Here is a 24,734-nt window from a genome sequence, read left to right on the forward strand (position 1 = left end):
AAACACATTAGCGCTGAAATGATTAGTTAATTCATTGATTTGCTGGCTGCTGTTCAAGCGTGATAAAGATCTGCTGCCTTCCTCTGTTTATATCTGTGGTAAACTGAATACGTTTGGGGTTTGTGATTGTTGGACGGACAAAACAAGTATTTAAAAGTGTTCCTTTGGTCTCATGCAGTGACAAAAGGACAACAGATATTGACTGATTAATCTATAAAATGATCTGTAGCTGCGGCCCTATGCACACACAGTTTTTTCCATTCAAAAAGCTCGGTCATTACAGCAGAAGACCCTAAACTTTAGTTAATTTTCCACAGAAAAATAAACATTCCTCCAAAAAATATTCAAATCACGTTCTTCACATCAGTACATTCGAGCTACCACAGCTATCTAAAGACATTATTTGACATAGTGTATCTCCCAAAACCTACATTACACGATCTGTAAAATCCCTTGGCCAACATCCACAGTAGACTATAGGCGCGGTTCTCATCTCACACATTCGGCTGAGTGGATAGATGGGTGTGACTCCAGCAAGCAGATGCTGGAGCAACGATACATAAATAAAGTTGCAACAGCTCTTGGGACTAATATGTTTGGTATCCTATATTTCAGAACATTGGCATCAAGGGAACAAACAGCGTAGGACTTGTGATGTCATTATAACACATGTGGGCAGACTCAAATCACCCCAGTGAATGAGCTTAATAGGGGAGAAGCAAATTTGTGACCGACACAAGCATCAAATATCCTTCAGAGATCAATAAAGGACATGACTGTCATTAGATCTGTTTTGTTTTCTCAGTGACACATTCTGCTGGATGCAGTGTGTGTCTTGATTACACTGGTGTGCAAAAAAGATCTGAATCCTGTTGACTCAGTCAGCATAAAATGCCAAGTCACCATGGTAACAGGGGATGCAACACGCTTTGCAAAGGGTGATGGAGCCAGAGGGCTATTCACCACGAGCATCATCGCGGGATCTATTACAACTGCTTAAAACGCGGTGATTAAAATCTACAAAACAACGCCGAACGAGCCGGATAGCTGCCCCATCTGATTCCGTGCGCCACAGCCAGAGCTCGAGCTACTACAGGTCACGTTGAAGCTTCTTCATATTATGTAACTGCGTTGAATTACAGTGGTAGCAATTACCAAGCGCTGCCGAAACCAGAATGCACACATGAAAGGCGTTTAAGGCTGTAACATTGCTGTCTCATATCTGAAGCCCCTCAATGTGTTTTTTGCGCCAGACGCGTCAGTAACCTCCAGCGTTGGTCCACAAAGTTGCATAACATTTCAGTCACATTTCCCGCTGCCTTACAAGAATATTCACAGACTGTCCATTAATACATTTTGGAGGGATGAATCTGACAGGAAACTATAACACCAGGATTATTAGCCTGTAGGGACATTGTTGTAATTTTTCATTCGCGTAAAGCCGGAGCGTATTTAGGCAATAATCCCCCCCTCGCCCTCCCACATAAAGACATCTGGCAAAACAAAAAGCATTTTTTGGGGGGGCAGGATGGATGGATGCGCGCCTACCTGTCCGCAGGTTGAAGGAGAGTCGGGCTTCAACAAGATATGGGGTGTCGCTCTTGGAGCGGAGTCTCCTTATCGGTCTGCGGTCTGTGCTGCTGTCTGGAGTGGTCGCCATCAATTTGAACCAGTGTCCGGGGATGACTGCTGGCCGACCGGGGGCAGGCGCGCAACCACGGCCACTCACACACTGAGAGGTAGCTATTGAGGGAGAGGAGGGAGAGTTCACACACACACACGCACACATACACACACACACACACACACAGAGAGAGAGAGAGAGAGAGAGAGAGAGAGAGAGAGAGAGAGAGAGAGAGAGAGAGAGAGAGAGAGAGAGGGAGGCGTCGGTGGAAATCTGGCATGGACACAGTGTGAGCAAAAAAATATAAAGATGGCAAAATATGAGATATGGAGGAAAAACAAAGGCAGTAGCCTACTAAACCAGGAAATCTCACTTTTTGAAAATCTAAATCAAATGTATATCTTGCAGCCAATATAATCTCAGGCTATACAGTATAAAGGCCTTCAGATTGAGACCTACCAACTAATCTGTGTTATTTTTCAAATTCAACATTTGCTTTAGCATAACTACTGCCAGTATTGTTTTACATGATTAGATACAAATTATATTGCCTCATATTTTTAATATAATTCATAATATGAATAAGCATGATTAGATATTATTTATCACAATTTCTATAACCAAGAGCATACTCTATACCATACCACATAATACTACAGGGTATACTATTAAAGATAAGCAAACACCAATAATAGCTATATTATATGTATGAGAAGATGATAGGGTTCAGTTTCATGTGATGTGTGATATGTTCAGTTATGTTCACTTCAAACCTTTAACTGTCACACAAGAAGAAACTATTTTTGCATCATAAAAGTAATAAATAGTAACACAATCAGACTTAAATGGTGTACCATGAATCGTTGCTTTGCCTCTATCTCGAGCAGGAGAATGAATGAATCATCCTGAATGAATCTCACTTACAGCAGTCTACCGCTAGATGGCTCTCCTGAGCTACACTTTTTTTTCTTCTTTTAATGTCAGTTTCTTTGCTTTTTTCCCCCCCAGGGCGCTTTACGACAGTGTGATGCGTTTACGGCCTGCCATGATAATTGCAGTGATAGAGGTAAACAAGCAAGCTCGGCGTGTCTCTCTGCTGCGGAAGGGGAAATTTCATAAAGCGAGGTAAAAACGATAAGGTTAGTAAGGCAAGTTGGTTTAAATAAACATGTTTCGATCCTGTTTTCAGCTGATATTATCTGTAAATACACGTTTGGATGCGCACGGTAACGTTAGCTCCAGTATGTGACAGAGAGCTAACTTTGTGTACAAGCAACGACATGCTAACGTAGCACATTGAGGATTTAGTAAAGGATTTAAAGTCGACTTCTGGTACTGTCAAGACATTATCTTACCAGAAGTAAAGTCGCCGGTTGGTTACCTTGGAAGAAATCAAAGATGAAAAACAGTCATAGCAGTGAGAGCAAAATAGCTGAAACTCGTGAAAACATGCAGAATGTCAGCAAATCTGACTCAAAGTAGGAGTGAAATGTAGTCTTTTATACTTCAGGCTGGTGAGTTGTAGTCTTTTATACTTCAGGCTGGTGAGTTGTAGTCTTTTATGCATTAGACTGGGTAGCCTGTAAAACCTGTTTCGACACACTTCAAGTTTATTCAGGCTTGCAGGACGCGCCCAATTGTCTGTTTTTATTGACTGTTTTATTGAGGTAAACTTTAAAAACAGCCTCTGACCTTTACTTCCATCCTGCTCGTTTTGACGCAGTTTCATGCACATCAGTTGCAGTGTCAGTGCCAGTTGTCAGGCTTCCTCAGCTTGCAGGGTACATTTAAGACAATAGTATCACTGCTCTGGTTGCACAATCAGATTACATGCATTCTTGCAGCTAACTGAGATAGACGCTTGCACATGCACATACTCACATCTATTCAGTTATCTACTTCAAATAATTTTTTCACATTCTGTACAACAGCATCACGTATTACCTGCTGTGCTTTTTCCTTGCAGTGACATAAACAAAACAAGACATGTTTTTGATGGCTGCTCCATTACACCCAGTAGTACATTTTGTGCACATTATACCCCAAATGTAGTGTGATGTATTTGGTATCTTTGCAAGCTTTGAGATCCCTGTTAAAGGTTTGGCTGCACAAAGTTTGTAAAGATCTACATTTGACTTTAGTAGAGTGCAGAGAAAATCTACACATCTGCACCACATACTGGAAATTAAAACAACCAATTGGTGAACATAAAGATAAGAGTAAATTGTGGGACTTAATGGTACTTTTTTTTTCATTGTGTCTTCTCTCACAACAGTGACAATGCTCCTCCAAAGTCGAGCTGCGTTTGCGCTTGGTCTGCGCATGTGCTCCACTAATGTGACGTCCAGAGGACCCTTGATAGACACAGCAAGGCCCAGCTCAGGTAAAAGGAAAGCAGTTAGGTTTCTGTAATGCGGGTAAAAACATGTTGAAATGAAATGATTGTAGTAACACGTCACAATGAGGACCCGAAATATCAGCATCTAGGAAATGAGTGAAAAGTCCATCAATTGTCCATTAATTAGAAACAATCATGTAGTTCCTGTGTAGTAGATATTGATAAGTTACAATTGATTCTATGATAGACTCTTTGTTAATGAACCTAATAATTACTTATCTGTAAATTTGCATACTGACCTCTTTCTCAATTCAGTTGTTCCTGACTCACTAATGAAAAATCTGTGGCCAGAACAAAACACTATAATATATGACTCAAATCTTGTAACGCTACCAGCTGTACTACAACTACAACTACAAATACCCAGACATAGTATTAGTGGACATTGTTGGGAGCACTGTTAGGCTTATCACAATTCAACTCTGACTGCAATCATTTTTCAGCATCATTAAATCATTTCCATTCACCAGTATAAAAACAGCTGGATAAATCTGACAGAGCTGTTATATTTCCATCTTTTTCAAGTCTTTTTCCAGCGTTTGAGGTTTGACTGGCGCTCTTTCAATGATGTCATCTTGCTGCTGTGGAGTGGAGAATTAGCACCACCACCTGTTTAAAAGGATTTAACTTCTAATATTTGCATAATATCAGTGAATGGAAATAGACATTATTTAGCTGCTTTTTTATAAATTTGGATAAAATCATCACTACATGTTGATGGAGACCTGGCTAATGTCAGAAATATTGCAACAAATAGTGAAGTAGGTGCATTTCCATCAGCTGGTTGAGGCAAATAAACTGTCAACCTGAGCACAAAGTTCCAGTGTGAGGTAAAACATGGAGGTGGTTTATAGCGGCAAAAAATGAACAGTAAAAGACAATTAAAGCAGTTATTTGTATGACAACTAATCATTTCATGATCGTGACAGACGTTGGAAATGATCATCTTAAGATATGTCTTCCCCTGTTTGATGGTAATAGATGTTATAGAATGATTTAAAAAGAATATCAAGACACTTAAAAAACACTTGAAACTTGATTACATGATGCTTTTCCTTTTACTTTCCCAGACATGTCTGAATTCCGCAAAGCCTTTTCCAAAGCCAAGCACATAGCAATCATCACGGGGGCAGGTGTGAGCGCAGAGAGCGGAGTACCAACCTTCAGGGGAGAAAATGAGAAGTGGAGGAAGTGGCAATCTCAGGTAATGTCTTAAAAAGCAAAACACACACGTGTACACGTCTGTATTATTATTGTTTATTTTTGTGATTTTTGGGGGTCTTTTTATTTCGGTCAAAGTTTTGTGTTTGCTCTAATTTCCAGCTGCGGTTCAGAGTTGTTGCTGTGGAGTGGGTGTATTTTATGTTTACATAATAGATCCTCACAGCTCAGTGGATTGATGTCAGCAGAAACAGCCAGAAAAGAGAGAAATGGTGTTTGTTGCATAATCTGGATTCTTGTCGTGGGCTGCAGCAAGATTTACCTTCAGGAAAGAATCATAAAATCATCTTTCTTACAAAAAATGATAATCTCGCTCCCTAATTTAGGTGTTTAAACTTTATCTGTGTTGTCATATTCTTGCCTATGAATGCTACAACTTCGATTATCACCTTTGTTAGCCCTTGATTTCTGACCTTAAACGTACCACCGCTGATGCTTCCCCAGGATCTGGCGACTCCAGAGGCCTTCTCTCGCGACCCGTCTCGGGTCTGGGAGTTCTACCATTACAGGAGGGAGATGGCTTTGAACAAGAAGCCCAGTGCTGCCCATGTGGCGATAGCGGAGTGCGAGGCCCGGCTGAAGAAGCAGGGACGCTCCGTGGTCGTCATCACCCAGTGCATAGACGACCTCCACCGGCAGGCGGGGTCCAAACATGTGCTCAAGGTTCATGGTGAGAGGCAGAGCTTGGCCAGACCGACAGACTACTAGGCATTAGACTAAAAAAAAGAGACATTTCACAGGACATAAAAGACGAGATCATAATAGTTGTGGAATGATTTAATTGAGAAAGGCTTTCTGTTGAACTGAATTCTAATCTTAAAGGAAAAATCTACCTCAAAATACAAATGACATGTTTTTCCATCTAGAAGCAAAAATGTAGATGATTAATTTCCCTGTGGGGATTAATAAAGTATAACTAGTTAAATAATAACAGAAATCCCGAAGCTGCTCCATAGTCAGTGATTACTGGAAACTATGACAGGGCTGTATTTTATCCCATGGTTTTACTGGGATATGGAAACATTTTGTGAGTCATAGTTGTTGGTTTGTCAAACAAACATCCCATGAGCCTGCAGAGTTGCTTATTTAATGTCAGTGGACCAAGAAAAAGAGTCTTGTGAAGACATGATATCAATTGTTGATTCTCTCATTTGAATTGGTAGTCTTTGTCTTTTCTAAGGTGGATTATGGCCAAAACGGTGCTGAAGCATTTGCTAAAATCTTGCTTTAATTAACTATGCGTGAGTCAAGATGCAAAACGATCATTGTCAACAAATTCTGTGGAGAGGGAGATGTTTTCTGTGACTCCGGTGGGCCGAAATGACAAACAGCTGTATGTTTTTTTTGTGTGTAACTGCAGGCAGTCTGATGGAGACGCGCTGTGTGAGCTGCGGAGAAGTGACCGTGAACAAACGAAGCCCCATATGTGCTGCCCTAAAGGACAAAGGGTAAAAGGTGGCACACACTGATAAACATGGAGGATTTGAAACCTGATCTCTTCAGTTTGACCTGTACGTTATGTGCTGTTTAACCCTCGGCGTCTCTTCGTGTACAGGGCACCTGACCCAGATGTTGCTGATGCCCAGATTCCTGTGGACAAACTGCCAAGGTGGGATTACTGTCACTTCATTTTAATGAGGGCCAAACAGGTGCACCAGCCTGAAAACTAACCCATGTTTCACGTCAAAGTGTGTAATAGACCTGCCGATCCAATAGACGCTGCAGCAGACACCGCAAACAAGGATTGATATTTGAATTATTCCATTAAACCAAAAGCAAAAAGACGTCAGGGAGCTGGTTTGGGCTCAGTAAACATTAACTTAGTGTTCAGTAAACTGTGGTGTCTCTGCATACTCCTGTTTGCACTCTTTAGATAAGAGAATTAAGTGCAATATTCTTGGGCTTTCTTATGAGACATGAGATGTATTAACCACCGTCTCCACCCTCCACCTGCTCCACTTTGAGCTTCTGTTGGACCTGCTGCTCCATCCTCCTCAGCGTCCTCTCTGTCCCAGCTCTCCCTCACCACCTGTTGCATTGGCTTACATATATATATTTTTCTTAAATTGTGCATGTCATCAAGTCGCCTCTATTTTTTTTCCTTAGAACTCAGTTGAATTGTTTAATAATACAGGTAGATACAGCAATAGGTCATTTTTCTTAGGTGGAGTGAAGCTCGTCTAGTTACATCATCATTTTTTGAGCTCGGTGGGAGCTCAGACAAAAGTGAACCGTGCCCTCTGACTCTCTTTCACTCACAGATTGCACTGATGTAGCAACAAGCTGCTGCCCTAGAAAATCAGTGTGAGAGCAACTTAAACAAAGAGCACAGTGCAAATTTACTCTCTGCAGCTCTGGCCCCCATGACTTGCTTTTATCATGCATTGAGGTAACCTGAGGGGGGTTGCACTCAGTTCCCCTGTTCCACTGTACCATTGACTGATGGTGAAGTCAAGGCTTCCACATGAGGTCAAATCTTGACTTACCTCTCAGAGCTTAGGCTGACAAGTGGGCCAAAGAGTTGCACGCTTAATGGAAATGCACACATTATGAACAGCAACACTGAGAGCATGAGTTCCACCACTGAACCATAAAGAACAATAGAAAAGCGAACAATCCTGCTTTAATTTCTCTCAGTTTTTTCTGTACGTGTGACCCTTGATCACTGAATTACAGAGGGCAGAAAATGTCCCTCTGGCCAAACGATCTGTGAACATACTGTACGTCTGTACAGACTTCTGCTTCTGTGTTCCGGCCAATTACTCCGTGATGAATGCAGAATGACACAGTTAATCGTCTAAGTGCTGTTTGGTGCTGCTATATCAAGGTGTGACGAAAGCGACTGCCACGGTCTGCTGAGGCCCAACGTCGTGTTTTTTGGAGAAACTCTGGATTCTCACATCCTTACCAAGGTGGAAAAGGAGATGGAAACCTGCGATCTCTGTCTAGTGGTGAGTGTTCCTTATGTTTACATCCAAGTCATGTTGTGTAATATTATTATGTAAACCAAATATTTGCTGAGAATCTGTCAAAGATTGGACCTGGAATAGGGTGACGCCGGTGTCATTGTTTCCTGTCGTTAACCTGTAGGTGGGCACGTCTTCAATCGTTTACCCCGCAGCCATGTTTGGCCCCCAGATAGCGTCCAGGGGCATCCCAGTGGCAGAATTCAATACACACACAACACCAAAGACTGAGTACTTCACGTAAGTCTGACAAGAAACTGAGTGCATGTTGAAAAATAGAAATCTGCACCGTCTATCTGGTTCTGTAACAAAGGAAGTTAGCCTGAAAATATATGAATTAAAAGTGAAACCAGACCAGTGAGTCATGATGCATGTGCACATTGATATTTACTGCCACCCACTGGCAGCACTGGCAACATCCCAGTTTTTTTTTTTACCTTCAATCAGTCGCCCACTTCAGGGCACTTTCAGCTCAATGAGTGACCTTCCACGTGTTAACCCAAAAGTCTGACCTCCGGTGTCTTCTTGTTTTTCCGCGTGTGATGTGGCGCAGGTACCATTTCCAGGGCCCGTGTGGGACTACGCTGCCTCCAGCTTTGGCGCGACATGAGTCAGAGGTTATTTAAGAGCCACAGGATTGACTTTCCAGACAGCAACCAGTGGCTTCTCCTGCAGACTAATGCTTTCCAAGGCTCGGGGTGCGGGGTTTCATAGCAGTTTTTCATTCCAAATATTTGCCTTAAAATCACTGTTGTGGATGCTTGGTAGAGGGGGAGTTGTACAGAATGAAGCTTTGAAACGGACCTCTTAATACTTGAATACATTTCTCGCTTAACTAGAAATGGAATATTGTATGTTTTTCTTATTGTCTGCTTAGAGTTACGTGAGAACTATGCAGCTTGGTGTAAGAAAGGAAATGCACTATGTATGTAGTTTATTCTCATAGGAAAATATCTCACATATCAGTGGGTATTGTTATTCTTTCTTTGGTATTAGATGCTGCTGAGGGGTTGTCACATTTTGGGTACACCATGCTCTGAAATGATGCTGTAGATTAGAACGGTGGTGAATGTTCCTCTTTTCTCTTTCCACCGAATGAACAGATGTACAGAGCGTCACGTAATCTTGTGCCTTTCAAAACTGTTTACACAACCTTGGCCAAATGCTCGCTTTAAACCTCAAGTGCAAGTCAACCAATGTTACAGAGATTTAGCAAAGTGTACAGATTTTGCTTTTGACCAAGGACCGGGGGGGGGGGGTTAATGTAGCCTGAATCAGCATTATTTCCCTCTCGTGAGGTTTGACTGTGTTTATTATGACATGAGTTGAGTTACATGTCATGGATTATTCATGATACAGTTGATACATTTTTACAAATTTCAATGTCTGTTAAGAAATGAATTTATATCAGTACATAAATAGAGATACTGTAGTACTATGGAAGCAATTATATAATGTGTTAAATAACATGATTTCCTTTTTTTAACAACTTTTTTGCCCATAAACCTCAATTTCTTATGATGTATCCTATGATTGCAATTATACAAACCATAATTATTAAAACACTAAATACACACTTTGCTGATTTTGTTCGTTACTGTCAAAAAAGCCACCCGAGGCTTTTTGTGAGACGGAGTGGAGTGTGCTGCAGTGTGTGTGCCCAGAATGAACAGTAGATGCCAGCATGTAGCTTCCTATCCAACCGTAGATTATGCAGCAACATATAACTGTGCTCTGAAAGGCGCACAGAAAGCAACCTTGTGTCCTCGTGGATTCTTCTCTTAGTATGCATGAGCGAGAGGAATCGCAGACTTCCGTACCTCGAGGCCATCGGCGAACTCAGAGTTGTTACAGCTGAGCCGAGCCGAGGAAACAGAATCAGCCTCAGTCGTGTGCTGCTGAAACTGGGCTCAGTTTGAAGTGGAAAACAGTCCATGACGGACATCTGTTGTCCCAACTGATCCCTTTCAGGGGTCTCGATTAATATTTTTTTCTAGTGTTAATATTTTTTAGTATTAATATGCCTGTGGACAAAATTCTCTTCACAGGTTTTATTCTTTCATCAGACTGTGGCCTGGCGCTGTGTTTCCCAACCTTTTTGCCTCGTGACTTCTTTAAAGGGCGGCTGTGGCACTCTCATTATGTGTGTGTGTGTGTGTGTGTGTGTGTGTGTGTGTGTGTGTGTGTGTGTGTGTGTGTGTGTGTGTGTGTGTGTGTGTGTGTGTGTGTGTGTGTGTGTGTGTGTGTGTGTGTGAATGAATGGGTGAATGGAGGCAAATAGTCAAGCGGTTTGGATAAAAACTCTGTATGAATACATTTTCCATTCAAAGCAATGTCAGATTGCAGTGTTACCAGTTACATATGTCTACCAGCTGTGGCCAGTTTTCTTTGTTTTATTAGATTTTTTTTTAATTCAGAAGGAAAATACAAAGATAAGGGGCTTAAAGGAAGGGACCCAGCTCCCCAGGTTTAGAAACACTGGCCTAGTGCATCCTATGGGCGAACAAATCAGCTCCTAAAAGTGTTTATCTTCATTGTCTGACTGCACTAACATGGTTAAGTCATTGAGTGGAAATGGGAGGGACAGAAGGTTAAGAGTCATTTAAATTAGCGGTGGAAGGTTATGTTCATTAGACAGTGTTGTGATAATGTAATGATGGTCATAAAGGAATTATCTCAAGGGAGCTAGGGAGAATAGTACAGGCACACACACATACTGGTAGGTAATGCAGAGGAGTCCCTCAGGGGGTAAGTTTGTGTCATGGCCACTGTACACAGTTCCTCCACATGCGTGAAATGCTATTTCCTCTCCATTATTATTCCACTGTGGCGCCTCACCACTTGCGTTCTTTGCTCAACAATTAGCATCCAAATCAAATCCTTCTGTCTACCATAAAGTATCTTCACCTGTTAATGTGTATCATCATCATCATCATCATTGCCGTGATTAGATTTCCTCATTTCCTCCTCCATGACCGCCGCTTCCCTTCAAGGGGAGTATGAGGCCAAGTCCCATTTGTCATCAGGAGAAAAAGTACATGGAGAGGCACTTAAGAGAAATCTCAGCCGTCTGATACAGTCGTTTCTGAGCTGATGTGAACAAGGCAGTCAGAGAGCTGACAACTCCGCTCTCAACTCCTGCAGCTCATTCATGAATGTAGTGGGGAGGGATGAAATAGTAGAAGTGAAAAGGTTCTCGTCTGACCCTTCGGGTTAATAGACTCATCATCACTGATGGCAGCTCTACAAATATCCCTCTGTCTCTTTGAACGAGGGGCTAGATTGACCGGGAGATGGCATCTGTGTGTGCTTTTAATGTGAGTGTCTGTGTGTGTGATTGACTCCGTGACTTATTTCGTTGGAGTCTCCGTGTTTAGGAAAAGCTCAGGGTGGTGTATGATGCCCAGCTGGATGGGTGTGTACATGTACATGTGTGTGTGTACATGTATTTGCACCGGGGGGGTGTTTGAGATTGTGCTGCATGTGTGCACTGGTGTGATTTTTCTTTCTGTATGCAGACTGGCAGGAGTGTCAGACCAAACCAGGTCAGGCTGGGTGAGGAGCCGTGAACATTACACAGATATGCATACTGTAGCTTTACAGTAACGCAGAGCGAGCCGATGTCCGTTAGGCACAGCTCGTGCTGCCACATCAGGACTACAGTATCTGTGTTTGGAAGCAGGAGTATTGTTCAAATGTCACACAAAAAAAAAAGTGTGAAAATAATGACCAGAACAAGTAAAAGACATAGCGGCATTTTAAAGCTATGGGGTCACTGTCACAACATTCGGACCCAAAGAGGGAGATATCATTTGCTCAAACACAATTTCTTAATGTCACAAGCAATGGAGTCACAAGAAAAGGCCACATTTCAGTAAAGCATTGAGGTGGTTCACTGGATCAGAGTATTAATGCTTAAAAAAACGTTTAACACTTGCTAAAAACAGTTTTAACTGAAAAAGGTTTCCTTATGTTCGTTCCATGGAAATACAAGCTGGAATACAATCAAGAATCGACTATGCATATAAATTCTATTATCATGCTCTTTCTAAGCGACAACCTTCCCACTTACAGATTGCACAAATCCATTTTTGATTTCAGTAAAAGTTTCAGCATAGCACAGTTTAAAACGCTGAAATGGTTAAACACTGCTAGCAGGGTGTAGATGTGTGCATTAATGCCGAAAAGGCACCAGACTATTTAGAGGAAAACATAACCAGAGGCTTATGAAAGCCTAGGTATTTTCTATTTATAGCAATTCACAACACTGGAGTGGAGACGAGGGCTCGTCTCACATGCAGACTCACACACACACACACACACACGCACACACACACAGAGCTAGCAACACATACTAATCTCTTCATGGTCTCCTCTTACTCACCTTTCCCTGACCTGTGTGTGTTTTTAACAGACTTGGCAGTGATAACAAAGGTTTACCGTTAATCCCTCCGTTGCCATGAGAACCATCATTATTTAAAACTATAACAGCGGCTCTAATCACCCTCCCCACACCCCTCTCTGAAAGACCCACCTGTCCCCCTCCCCACAGCGTCACTCTGGTCTTCTGGCCGATGAAAGCTTAATGTTCCCGCCATGAGATGAACGATAAGCAAGGTGTGAGGAGGAGATTTCGTACCCTGGCTGAGGTGTCGCTCCTCTACCCACAGCATATGTCTGAAATATGCTGATGCTTTTACTTCTAGGTAGTCTGATTGGGAGGGAGCTGTTGTTTGAGAAAGGTTTGATAGAGGCTCAGGTGCAAGCTAATCTGCTCTAACCCCGCGCTAATTAGTATCAAGGCCAGCGGCCACTTTCTCCTGGTTATTGATCACCGGCCCCGCCTCGCCCAGAGAAGTACTTGGATCTAGTGAGAGCAGCAGCACGGGGTACACACAAGAGGAAGCCGCCCCCTCCCCGCCTGCTGGATCTTGTTTGTGTCTTTGAAATTCAATATCCAGTCCTATTCAACATCAGTCCTCCCCAAGTGTCGCTGAGTCTCATCCGTTATACCTCCGGTCGACCTGCTCTGTTTTTTTTCTCTTTAACTGACTCGTTTTACCTGCCCAGTATTCATTGTATAGGTGTCTCTTAACCAGCGGGATCTCCACGTGTCTCGTTGTCTCTCTCTTGCTTTCCCTCTTTCTCAGCTCGCTTCTCTTTAAATTGAAATACGACATACGCTTTTTCTAATGCGTTTTAATAATTTCTACAGTGTACAGTCAGGATGCCTCCAGCTGGCCGAGAGGATTAGAGATTCTTTCGAAGGGCTTTACAGCCAATTTACTCTTAATCATCCAAATTTACATATGTCCAAAGTTAAACGATTGCGACTGAACGTTAGTGTGGAGGACAAACAGTCTCGTCTCTTTGCTGCTGGAAGCATATTTTTGAATGAAAGTTTATTCAGTCCAACATTTGTCGTAGGCTGCTCTCCAAATCTCACTTTGGAAGTAGATTTGAGGAAAATACACAAACCAAATTCTAACATGTTAGCAAACAACTGTTTATAGACACATCCAGCAGACATGCAGCAGCATTAGCATTCATCTCAAGTCCGTCTTGCTGCTTGATTCTTCGGCAAACTCCTGAGGGAAATATCTTCGCCAGCGAGTGTCTAATGTTGTCACACATGCAGTGGGTTTGTCAGAGCCTTCGCACTGAAAACTGTTGAAGCTGCAAACGAGCTGAAAGATGCTAAAACGCTCCATAGAGCTGAGCGGAACTGCAGACTGTGGTTAAACCGGGTCCTATGAGTGACACCTTACACATTACATTTGATCCATTATTAGTATAAAGATATTGATCAGAGCAGCTTATAGTTTCATACAACCTGTGTCATATTTGTAGTCAAAGTCACCGCTCACCAAGCAGATTGCTGAGGCAACTAAGAAGTCAGAAATACGAGCAGTCAGATAGAGATTTTACACAATCCCCCAAGTTTATACAGTATGTAATAATAAGTACACAATAAGTTGTAATTAATCGTAATGTCCTTTAAGTTCAAATCTTAATTTGGTAGTACTTCTTACTATTTTTCTGGTTTAATATTGTACTAGAGCTGGTAGTTGTCTCTGTCTGTCTGTCTGTCTGTCTGTCTGTCTGTCTGTCTGTCTGTCTGTCTGTCTGTCTGTCTGTCTGTCTGTCTGTCTGTCTGTCTCACCTCATGTGCTGCACAGTGAACACTTTGAGCACTGAAATTCAGTGCAGCACGTGATACTTTGGAAGCCAGCCTTTGTGGGAGGGGACAAGGCACATGGCCTGGACACAAACACACACACACACACACACACACACACACACACACACACACACACACACACTCACACATTGCCTCTCCCAGATTACTTGAACTATCAGAAGCTTTAAGAGGATTTCACAATGGGAGCGTGCCGCACTCGAATCTCATGCACCTGATGGCTATTGATCCATTATATGCTTGCGCACAGACACGCATGCAAAACAGGCACAGTTGTTGCTTGTTGTCACTATAAACAAGCTTGTGACCTTGCTTTTGCATTTTTCAGTGTTAAGTGTTGTTGGAGGTTCTACTCTGCAGTCGTGCGCTCCTCTGAATCCACGTCTGCAGTACAGTACTTTTAAATAGCCTCGCCCCAGTCTGTCTGCACCACAAGACTGAGTTGCTGAATTTCAAACAGCTGTCCACACCTTAATAAAGAGGAGTTAATATGCTAAGAAAAGGGAAATCCAGAGAATGCCACTTTCTTTACAATTTTCCCTCATAGTCTGCAGTCGAAATAGATGTGCCCATGAACAGTGTACTCTAGCTGTTGGGCTTATTAGCAATGCTGATGTGAGTGGAAGATTACAAGGGTTGTGCTGTCTGTAATAGTGGAGACGGAGATGTGTAGGTTGATAAGCAAAAGGTTGCAATCAGCAGGCTGTCATACGAGAAAGCGGGATGATATCATTTATAATGTTTAGGGAAATGCAGGTACTGCATCAGGATTACATTTGATAAAACTACCTCATGTCTTATTTCCTTGTCTCGCAACCCCTGCTTTGATTTATATTTCCCTCTCAGTCTGGTTTAAAACAGTGGTCAGTTTCAGGAAAAAATACCTTATCAAGATTTAACCCTAGAAGCAAAGTGTAAGATATTGACTTTTACCAAGGCTACATTAAATATTTAGTTGCGTTTCACACAGGATTTGCCTTCCAATAGACCTCTATAATTTAACCTATCACACATATTATTGGGTGGAAAGATTGCAGAATGTTTAGGCAGGAAAAAGGAAACTTAAGATCAGAAGCTGAATACTGCAATGTGTTTGTTAAACTCTATATTTGCAGAATTATCCCAAAATGATTTTTTAGTCCACTGGCTGGGGATGAGTGCACTGATCCCAAAATCAAGACTCACTTTGTGAATCACTGATGCTGATCGCACTTTTTCAAACAACACATGCTGCATGTGTCCAGTTATTATTGGCACTGTTGTTATGACACTAAAAGCAAAACACCAATAGCAATTAAAGTTATGTGCCATCATCTGTCTGCCTACCTGAGAATGCATTTGACAGACATGACATCTCTCTCTCTACAAACAGCTGAACCGTGTTAAAATACGGTCCAAACCTGTCCGACGACCTCGCTGTCACTGGACTGACAGGTGCATCAACAGATGAATTATGTTTGAATCATGTGGAGCAGCATCGCTTCTACATTTATCTGCTGTGACTGTGGTCGTGTTTTTAGAGAGGGGACAAATCACCCTCCGTGCTGAATGAAGGAAAAGCTCATGGATTCAGCCCCCCCACCCACCCCCCTCGAGTCCAGCTTTGATTTGGTAATTATGTGTATATTACGTTTTCAGCCTTGACAAATGGAGTTGTGCAGGTTCCTGCTCTAGGCTGGATTTGGACTCATTTCTTTTAAGTTTACGTGAAAAATAGCTGACTTGTGGCCATATTTGATTTATACTTTCCATTCTTTCTCATAAGTAAAGGAAAAGCATTAGATTTATCACCATACTGTAAACTCAATATCAAACAACATCATGCATATAAAGCTCATACTCTCCCATCTTCTGCCGTGTTCTTTTCCCTCCCAGATAAAGCCGTTTCTCAGAGGAAACCAGGAGCAGCACACCTGACTGACGATTGTGAGAAAGGTGTTTTCTCTTTTTCCTTAGCACATTTTAATTAAGGCTGACATTAGCTAATTCACAACATGCATTGCGGGGGCCTCTTGGGTCTGCCTTGGCTGTTTCATTTGCTGGTGTTGAGCCAATGTGTCTGTGATTATGAGACCAGCAATGCTTCAGCCACATCTGGACACTGGAGGGACTTGCCAGCTGCTGGGCTATCATTACAGATGATCACTTGATGACACCGAGTTTGCTATTTAGATGGAGGCAGCAGCTCTGAGCGTTCATTTTCATATGCTCTGCTTTCTTTAATTCGTCTGCTTTCTACCCTATTGTGTCCCTCTCCTGGTCCAAACCAGCGGTGTGCACGCACCATCTGTGTCCACATGCAGAAACATCCTGCTGGTTGGAGAATTAAAGGCTGTGCAAATCTTTCTGAAGCCTTTTTTTTGAGAGGGAAAGAGATATTTCTCGCTGCTTAGTCGACAGGAAAAGCCACATTTGAGGCATGACCAAAGGCCCAACATGAAACATTTGCGAAGATCTTTTATGTGCCATAGATCAGCTTTTGGAAAGAAGCTATACAACTGACATGTGGCGGAGAAGATTTTAATTGCTCCAGAGAGCTCAAGCTGTTGAGTCATCAAGCTGTTATTCAAATACTGATTTTTGCAATGTAAATATGTCAGATACATAATCAGCTGTTTTACATCATTTCAGATGCTCAGCTGTTTCATGTCTTTCAGTTTGAAATGTTTTTTTTTGTGTGATGAAAGAGCGAAAGACAGAAATAGAAAGACAGGCATAGGCGGAGGAAGTGAAGACGATTTTTAGTAGAGAGGCACACAGCAGGGAGCAGGCTGCTGTCTCCTTGTCCGATGCCCTTGGAGTGCAGCTTTGTGGTGTGAACTCCCATAAGGCCTCTTTTTGTTCTCAGAAGATGAGGGCTAGCAGAGTGCGACCGTGCACTTACACCTGAAGCCATCAGGAGCGGAGGGAATAACACTTTTATACCTTCTGCTTTCATCCCCCGATGTTCCCGGCCACAAACAGGCCAAGAGGTCCTCCTGGAAATACTGCACGCCTTCACTCAGATGCAAGGAAACCAACTGTCAACTGCGGTCAAAAAAACAAAACAAAACAAACAAACCTGCATGTGCAGATACACAAATGGCAGTTTGAATGCCAGATTTTCCTCTTGTTTGAATGCACAGACTGACATTTGCATCAAAGGAATATGTGATGGCTTGCAAAATTATAAAACAGCAGCTCTCATGATTGAGATTAGGTTAGGAGCTGCCACACAGGGAATATTGAAATATTGATCAGGGCGATGACAGGAAATCAATTCCAGATTAATTACACTCTGGCCGACAGACTATAAATGACGACACATTGTTTCATTTGCATATCACCTCTGTTACCGTATCCTGTTCACTGACAGCCACACTACACTAACACACCACTGTTCGTGTGTCACCTAATGAAGTCCAGAACAGTGACAAATAAAATGCTTGTAGATAAGACAGTTATGTGTCCTACATCCTGTGTCCCACATCTTTCTCTTTGAGGAGCAGGGACAGATAACGCAGAGGAGTGAGAGTGGCAGGCAGAAAACAGGGGACGGTAACGGCTGCTGCGGACACGAGCTGTATCCCGACAGATCACTGAGCGTGACAGCAAGTGTTTAGTCGTTTGTTTAGGATTTAAGAGTTTGTATGGAATCTCTTATTCTGGCAAGCTTAAAGCTCTCCCAACAAATTTGTTGCCAATTTTTCTTTCTTTCTTTTTCTTCTTCTTTTTTTCCCTTTACAGCATTCTTAGATATTAAATTTAGTTGACTAACTGTATTTCCTGTGTTTGCTGAATCTACAAGGTGACTTAATTTCTGTTGCACACACGTATACATACATTGTATTATCATTTATTCTTTTTTTATTTTACCTGTTTTGGATGGACATTTACTTTCCACTCTGAATATGTGTGTGCCACATGTCACAATTCAGAAGCCCAAGATGATCTTAAATGTCCAAAACTCACAGATAGTCAGTTTACAATGATATAAAACAGGAAAATCAGAGGGCTCTCACATTTGAGAAGCTGGGACCAGAGAATATTATACCAGAGAATAAACATTTTTCCTCTGATAATCAACTTGAACAGTCAACTGATTGTCAAAATTGATGCAGATTCATTTTGTGCCACTCGGCCCATTGATTGATCCACGAATCGTTTCAGCATCAAATGATCTTTTTGTCCTCACAGAAACTGTTCGAGGCTATCACACAGCATGCAAACGTCTTATTTCTCCTCATAAAACGATCACTTTGATGCTTCTCCATGCCCAGGCTGGTCTTTTACACAGCACCACTTCTCTTTTTTTCTTTCTTTTTTTTGTTTCTGAATTTGCTCGGCTGCCAAATACTTTATTCCTCTGTTTCTCTTTCCAGTACAGCCCATTTCTCTCTCACTTTCTTTACCTGCCACACTGTATACACTCATTCAATAGCTGAGTTAGATCAGTGAAAGCCAGAATACTAACAGCTGAGAGAAAGAAAGGGAGAGAGAGGGAGAAAGAGGGAGCTATGGGAGGGGAACAGAAGGCATGTTAGTGTCCTGGTAGAGTGCTGGACTTTGGCATCCATCTGTCACTTTCTTACACCCTCCCTGGCACTGACGGGTCATGGCAACGGCAGCCTGTGACGGATGACTAATCTTCCCCTGGTAATGAATGAGACACCACCCCCTGAATGCCAAGAGGGTGCTGATGGTGAGGGTGGCTGCCTCACTGGCAACACAGAAATCATATGATGAATGGTATGCAAGCATGATATCCCGTGCCCGTGCCAAGCATGTAGTAGCTGCCAGCTTAGGAGAATCTCTAGAGAGAATTTCATGAATCATGGTCTGCAAGCCCTCATATACAGTGCATCTGTTAATTCTGCTTCTTTCCTCTCCTCCTCTGTGTTAATGCACGGGAAGGAGACAGGAAAAGGGGGAGAGCATTAATGAATCAACACGTGAAAAAAAAGAGAAGAATTTGATTATGCAGGCTTTGCTGCGGGAAACATGTCATGTGTAGGTGGAACAGAAAAGGACGTTATGGATGATGTATGCACTGCCCTGTGAGGCTGGTGAGGGGAGCTCTGCAGCCGCGCCAGTCAAATCGTCTTGACTGTGTGTTGAGTAGCTGAGACCTGTCTTATCTTCACCTCATAATGCGCAGGCGTGATCCTATCTGAGCCCCGCAAAAAAAAAAGAAGAAAAAAAAAAAAGCTTTTACCATTTGAACTAGGCGTCGTGTGCGCTGCTCCTCATGTGGCGCTCAAACGAAAAAAACTGAGAGGTATTTTGCAGATCGCATGCAGATACAGCCGGACCATGAAGGTTTCTGTGACAGCGGATCTCTCCGAACAACACAATTCAACCTGTGGATAGTGTGGAGCGCGTCTTGTGGCCACCGGCCAGTCTCGGCTATCTGGGACGCTCAGCCTCCAGCCTGCTGTGCGCGTCTTCCGCCGTTGGCTCCGGTCTGTGTCGGCGTGGGATCCGGTGTTCCGTTTGACCTAAGCTGTGAGCAGGTATTCAGTTTATGAATGGCACTGACATGGAGGAAATACCGTTTCAGAAAGTCAAAACCAGGCGGAAGAGAAGTCACTGTCCACCGGGTGTCCCCTTGACCACCATCGTGTGTGAGGACGAGTTCGACTGCAAGGAGCTCGAGTCCCTCTTCCAAAACTACAACCTGAAGCTGGAGCAGACGTCCACTCTCAAAGCCCTGGCCGTCCTCATCTTCATGTCCTCGACGCTGGCCGTGGTGGAGTTGCTGTCCGGCCCCAGCCTCACCATCTCCAAGGGGTCCCATCCGGTCCACTGTGTCATCTTCGTCTCCCTGTTCATCGTAACTAATGTCAAGTACCTGCAAGTGACTCAGCTCCAACAGATTGTCAACCTGACGCTGCTCTTCGGCTTCACTTTCTCCTTCCTCTGCTGTCCCTTCTCGCTGGGCGCGATGGGGATGGAGCCCCCGACGTCCCCGGAGCAGGGCATGTGGCAGCTCATCCTGGTCACCTTCGTCGCCTATGCGCTCCTGCCCGTGCGGACACTCTTGGCGGTTGTGTTGGGAATAATGGTCTCCATCTCGCATTTGATTGTGACCGCCACCTCTGTCACAGTGAAAACGCAGAAACTGTGGAGAACGGTACGTGCATGCTTACACGTTCATTACTGCTTTGTATGTTGATGTTTTTACCATGAATAGTCATATAATCATCATCACTTCAGCTTCATCTGCATACATGTGCCGCATAATGAGATATGATATAGGCCCATGCGGTGGGACACACTATTTAGAGTTCAGTTCAGCACCAGGGACAGTTCCCTGGGGTTGGACTTGATGGGATTTGCTCAGGCTTTGATCAAATTGGACAAAACTGTAATTCGGTTATAAACAAGACCAGCTCATGTCGACCGCAAAGAAGAATTTCAGATGAGACGCATGACCTGAACTTTTGGTGGCATGCGGTGGATAAATGCAAAGTGAGACGGTGTGAATTTCTCCTCAAACACCTCTTTCCTCGCCCTCCCCAAACTACTAAAACATCACATCGCATCTACATCTTTACTGAGGTGAGGTAATAGTGGAATACTGTATAGGCCGTAGATGTGGCGATGCATACCTGCAGGCCCCTAAACTGAAAACACACACACACAAAATGAGTAAGCAAAGCAGTCTGTGCTGTATATACTCATGGCTGTTTCCCCTGGGATATGATTCAGTCCCAAAGGAGCTGGCTGGGAATGAAGCACCAGAGTGACATCCTGCTAGCACCAGAAGTAGGGCAAACAGAGGGGCACAGACACACACTCACACACACACTTTCACCACACTATATGCTTCAGTTATGAAAAAGAGGGCAAAGTCATGCATGCCATTTCCCGTGCTGAGATAGAAAGTGGTACACCACTCCCAGTACATTTATATCTTTGCACCTTTTTCTGTCACAATGGAACACACACACTCAGATTTCTTGACTGTCATCAGGTGTGTAAGGAAAGAAGATATGTCACATCGCTCAAACCCTCCAGGGGTAATGGAACATTTCTGCCTCCGTGCAGCATATGACATGAAGATTGTGCATTTCTTGGGCGACGGAAATTGAGACGTGATCAGTTCATCACGCCCTCGGATGATGACAGCGTATTCGCCGAGGAGATTGTTTTCCTGTATGTAGGCTATGAGATACCTGCATTGCCATGTGAAGGACAGTGTTAGCTGGACTACCGGAGATAGCTAATCCATTAAGCTTAGAGATGAGCTGTGTGGCATGACCCCGCACAGCCCCGGCTTGCACCAAACCACCCACCAAGGTCCCAGGCACTCAGCCTGTAGGACTGTCTGCTTTCATGGCTCTGTGTACCTGAAATATCTTATTACTGAAGCGAGTGTTGTAGAGAATATAACCTGAAGAATAGGTTATATCTTGCTGTGCGTCTTGATGTCATTACTGTCTAGAATATAGAGTCCATTCTTTTTAGTGCCACATTTTCTGGATACATCAAAGAGTTTTTAGTTATATATCAATATATAACCTTACATGTTGAGATAAAGCTTGGATTAGACAGAAAATAAAACTGAGCAATCATTGCATTAAATCCCAACGTAAAGCTCATTCACTCTATATTAACAATCATGAGTGATAATATGCAATGTTATAGTAAGATATCTTCTAAATGTTCTAGACATTGCAATGCTACAGGAAACAACTCTTTCACATTAAAGTTAATGTGAAGGTTGTAATTTCCTCACTGCATGAGACAATAGGGAGCTATATCTTACTAACAGTGAATGGATAAGAGTGAGTGCAGCGCTGTAAGGTGTATTATTGCCACCTGAAGGCAAATTAGGGTTATCACCACAGATAAGCAGAGAAGCGAGTGTTGTACTCCACTCAACTCAGATGTCCTCGTTGACTTACTCCAGGCTGTAAAGTATCGTTTGAGCATGTTGACACTCGCCAGCGCTGCTGCCAAGCACAAAGACAGACTGCTGTTGCCAAAAACAGTCTTTTCAAGGCAATCCATTATTCATCGGGCTGGGAAACATGCCTGTCTGCGGCGATAGAAGTTTGTTAAATCGGAGAAGTTGTGTGTGTGTGTGTGTGTATCATGTGAAGCTTTGACAGTGTGTTCATGGTGCTCAATGAAAAATAAATACCCAGATTTTTTTCTTTTTACAAGTGAAGTGCAGTGTAATTTGTAATAGTATTTCTTGAGGTCAAGCATGCGCTATCATTGACTCCAGCTGCAGAAAACACTCATGATGAACGACCAAAGATACGACGAGAATGAATTCTTTTATTCGCACAAATATATAATTACTGCCCAGGGTGACAGCTTGCTACTCCGCAGTCTAGAGGTGAACATAGGACGTTGTTTGGCTTGTGTACAAAGTCATAGTCAGCCGACCTCAGTCAAGTAGAAAAAAAACGCTCTTTTACTGTGTGTCCTGCACAAGGTTGAAGCAGTCATGCTGCTGTGCATCTGCTGTGATGGATGAGCCACAGCACGGATTCTCAAATGTTTTAATGTTACAGACTCCAAAATAGAGAAATGTTAGGCCCTGTCACCCTCTCACCTACCCCTCGCTTAGGACGATGTTTGTTCTTCTGGATTTAGTTTTCAATCATTTCACATTATACATGCAGGAATCAAAGTTGTAAAAGTGCAATCTATTATTGGACAGTGTATACTCCAAACCAAAGAGGTGAAAATGGGAGAGTTTATTGGGATTATATATAATTCTGTAAGGGTAATTCTGAATTCTGTGCAGGAGCTTCCCAGATTAATGAATACATACACAACAGATATGAAAAGAAAGAAAAACACTGAGCAACAACCAAAGCTTAAAATTCATTAAAAATATGTGCAACTGATAATGAATACAAAATAGACATAGTGACAAAGTTGTGCAAAAGGCATAAAAAATACTATATTACATACAAATACCCCATTTGGGGTACCTGAACCCTGGTTTCAGTGAATGCAAACACACAGATTCACAGCATCTCCTTATGGTGTCCTAACACTGTATGAATTTAACTAAAGAATTAAAAGTGTGACTTTCATGTTTTCTGTTTGCAGTTGGTTGCCAACACAGTGCTGTTCACCAGTGTCAACCTGTCAGGGCTGTTTGTGCGCATCCTGACAGAACGAGCCCAGAGGAAGGCCTTCCTGCAGGCTCGCAACTGCATTGAGGAGAAACTCCGCATGGAGGACGAGAACGAGAAACAGGTACAGGCACCTGTACACTGCTGGAACTGCTGGTAAAATTAGATGTTTTTTTCCTGTCCCACCCCACCGCCACCACCTCTCTCTCTCTTGTGCCGTGAGTCATTTCGACACATTATTCATTTCTGTTAGATTTCATGCCTTTATGTCTGGCACATTTCTTATCTCTACTAACACTCTGTCCTATGATAACTTTGTATAAATGTATACTTAAACTTACTTTATCTTTTCTCTCTTTCACACACATACACACACACACACACTCATACGCACAGGAGCGCCTGCTAATGAGTCTGTTGCCCAGGAACGTAGCTATGGAGATGAAAGAGGATTTCCTGAAGCCCCCAGAAAGGATCTTTCACAAAATCTACATCCAGCGCCATGACAATGTCAGGTAGGATTCTCACATCAGCACAGCACAACTGCAGACTAATCCCATTGATATATAAACCCCTCTCTGCCGTGAGTGAACTGAACTAATGCAGCTTTTAACAGTGGTATTTGGAGAAACTATATACTCCTCATGGGAGAATTTCCAGCTGAAATAGTGGCATTAACACTGTCTTTATGCATTATGGTGCTAAAACGAAATAAAAGTGAATAACTTGACCAAACATGTCCTTTGGAAAGAACACTGAGCTACACAGTGTAGTGTGATCTGACCCAACAGTGTCTGGAAACATTAACACCGCCCCAGGCTGCAAAGACTGAAATTCTTCACATTGAATACCAAGGGTTAGCCAGAGCCTCACTTATTATTAGTCCTGAAAAGTCCAAAGACATTAGGTTGCACTTTCCATTTGTTTAATATTGGCGGCAAATTTTTTGAGTTCTTTGCTGTATGGGCAACAAGAACTAACCCAAATCTGGGCATATTTTTGCTGGGCTAAGGCTAATGCCAGTGGTGCGTATGCCAACTTCTGGGTCGTCATATCTCTGTAGCCCCCAGGGAAACAAGGCGTTTAGAGTTAGATTGTTGGATCCCACTGGGGAATAGAAAGGCAGCTTAAGCCATGCTTAGTCAGGAGGAGATTCCTCTGGCACTTGCACTATGTCCTGCACACTCGCCAAGCTCCCAACAGTTTGGAAAACCGTGACGGTTCAGTAAATCTCCACCTTCTTACC

At 42.9% G+C, this 24,734-nt stretch overlaps 3 protein-coding genes across 7 annotated transcripts in view; 2 read left to right on the forward strand and 1 right to left on the reverse strand.

Moving 5' to 3' along the window:
- LOC139338370 (phosphatase and actin regulator 1-like) overlaps positions 1 to 1,801 on the reverse strand; it is a 50,685-nt gene extending 48,884 nt beyond the window's left edge. For 2 of the 3 annotated variants that reach the window (XM_070973305.1, XM_070973304.1), the window contains exon 1: positions 1,549 to 1,758. In XM_070973305.1, the coding sequence (XP_070829406.1) occupies positions 1,549 to 1,660 (112 nt within the window). In that variant the 5' untranslated portion in view covers positions 1,661 to 1,758. Of the gene's footprint in view, positions 1 to 1,548 lie in introns of all 3 variants that reach the window. The other variant, XM_070973306.1, reaches the window with a different exon arrangement.
- LOC139338372 (NAD-dependent protein deacylase sirtuin-5, mitochondrial-like) lies at positions 1,430 to 9,784 on the forward strand. Of its 2 annotated transcripts, XM_070973309.1 has the most exons (10): positions 1,430 to 1,739; positions 2,633 to 2,749; positions 3,900 to 4,007; positions 5,093 to 5,226; positions 5,688 to 5,913; positions 6,604 to 6,691; positions 6,799 to 6,852; positions 8,071 to 8,194; positions 8,334 to 8,449; positions 8,763 to 9,784. In XM_070973309.1, exons 3-10 carry the CDS (start codon positions 3,905 to 3,907, stop codon positions 8,833 to 8,835), a joined length of 918 nt encoding a protein of 305 aa, XP_070829410.1. In that variant the 5' UTR covers positions 1,430 to 1,739; positions 2,633 to 2,749; positions 3,900 to 3,904; the 3' UTR covers positions 8,836 to 9,784. The 2 variants fall into 2 exon arrangements, with proteins under 2 accessions (XP_070829410.1, XP_070829411.1); XM_070973310.1 differs by lacking the exon at positions 1,430 to 1,739 and having other exon boundaries at positions 2,667 to 2,763.
- An 8,941-nt stretch (positions 9,785 to 18,725) lies between these two features.
- The window catches only part of LOC139339514 (adenylate cyclase type 1-like), a 34,645-nt gene continuing 28,636 nt past the window's right edge, over positions 18,726 to 24,734 (forward strand). For both annotated transcript variants that reach the window (XM_070975175.1, XM_070975177.1), the window contains exons 1-3: positions 18,726 to 20,520; positions 23,463 to 23,612; positions 23,885 to 24,003. In XM_070975175.1, coding sequence (XP_070831276.1) covers positions 19,912 to 20,520; positions 23,463 to 23,612; positions 23,885 to 24,003 — 878 coding nt within the window. In that variant the 5' untranslated portion in view covers positions 18,726 to 19,911. The remainder of the gene's footprint in view (positions 20,521 to 23,462; positions 23,613 to 23,884; positions 24,004 to 24,734) is intronic.

The sequence above is a fragment of the Chaetodon trifascialis genome, chromosome 11 (assembly GCF_039877785.1).
Source record: "Chaetodon trifascialis isolate fChaTrf1 chromosome 11, fChaTrf1.hap1, whole genome shotgun sequence".
Lineage (NCBI taxonomy): Eukaryota > Metazoa > Chordata > Actinopteri > Chaetodontiformes > Chaetodontidae > Chaetodon > Chaetodon trifascialis.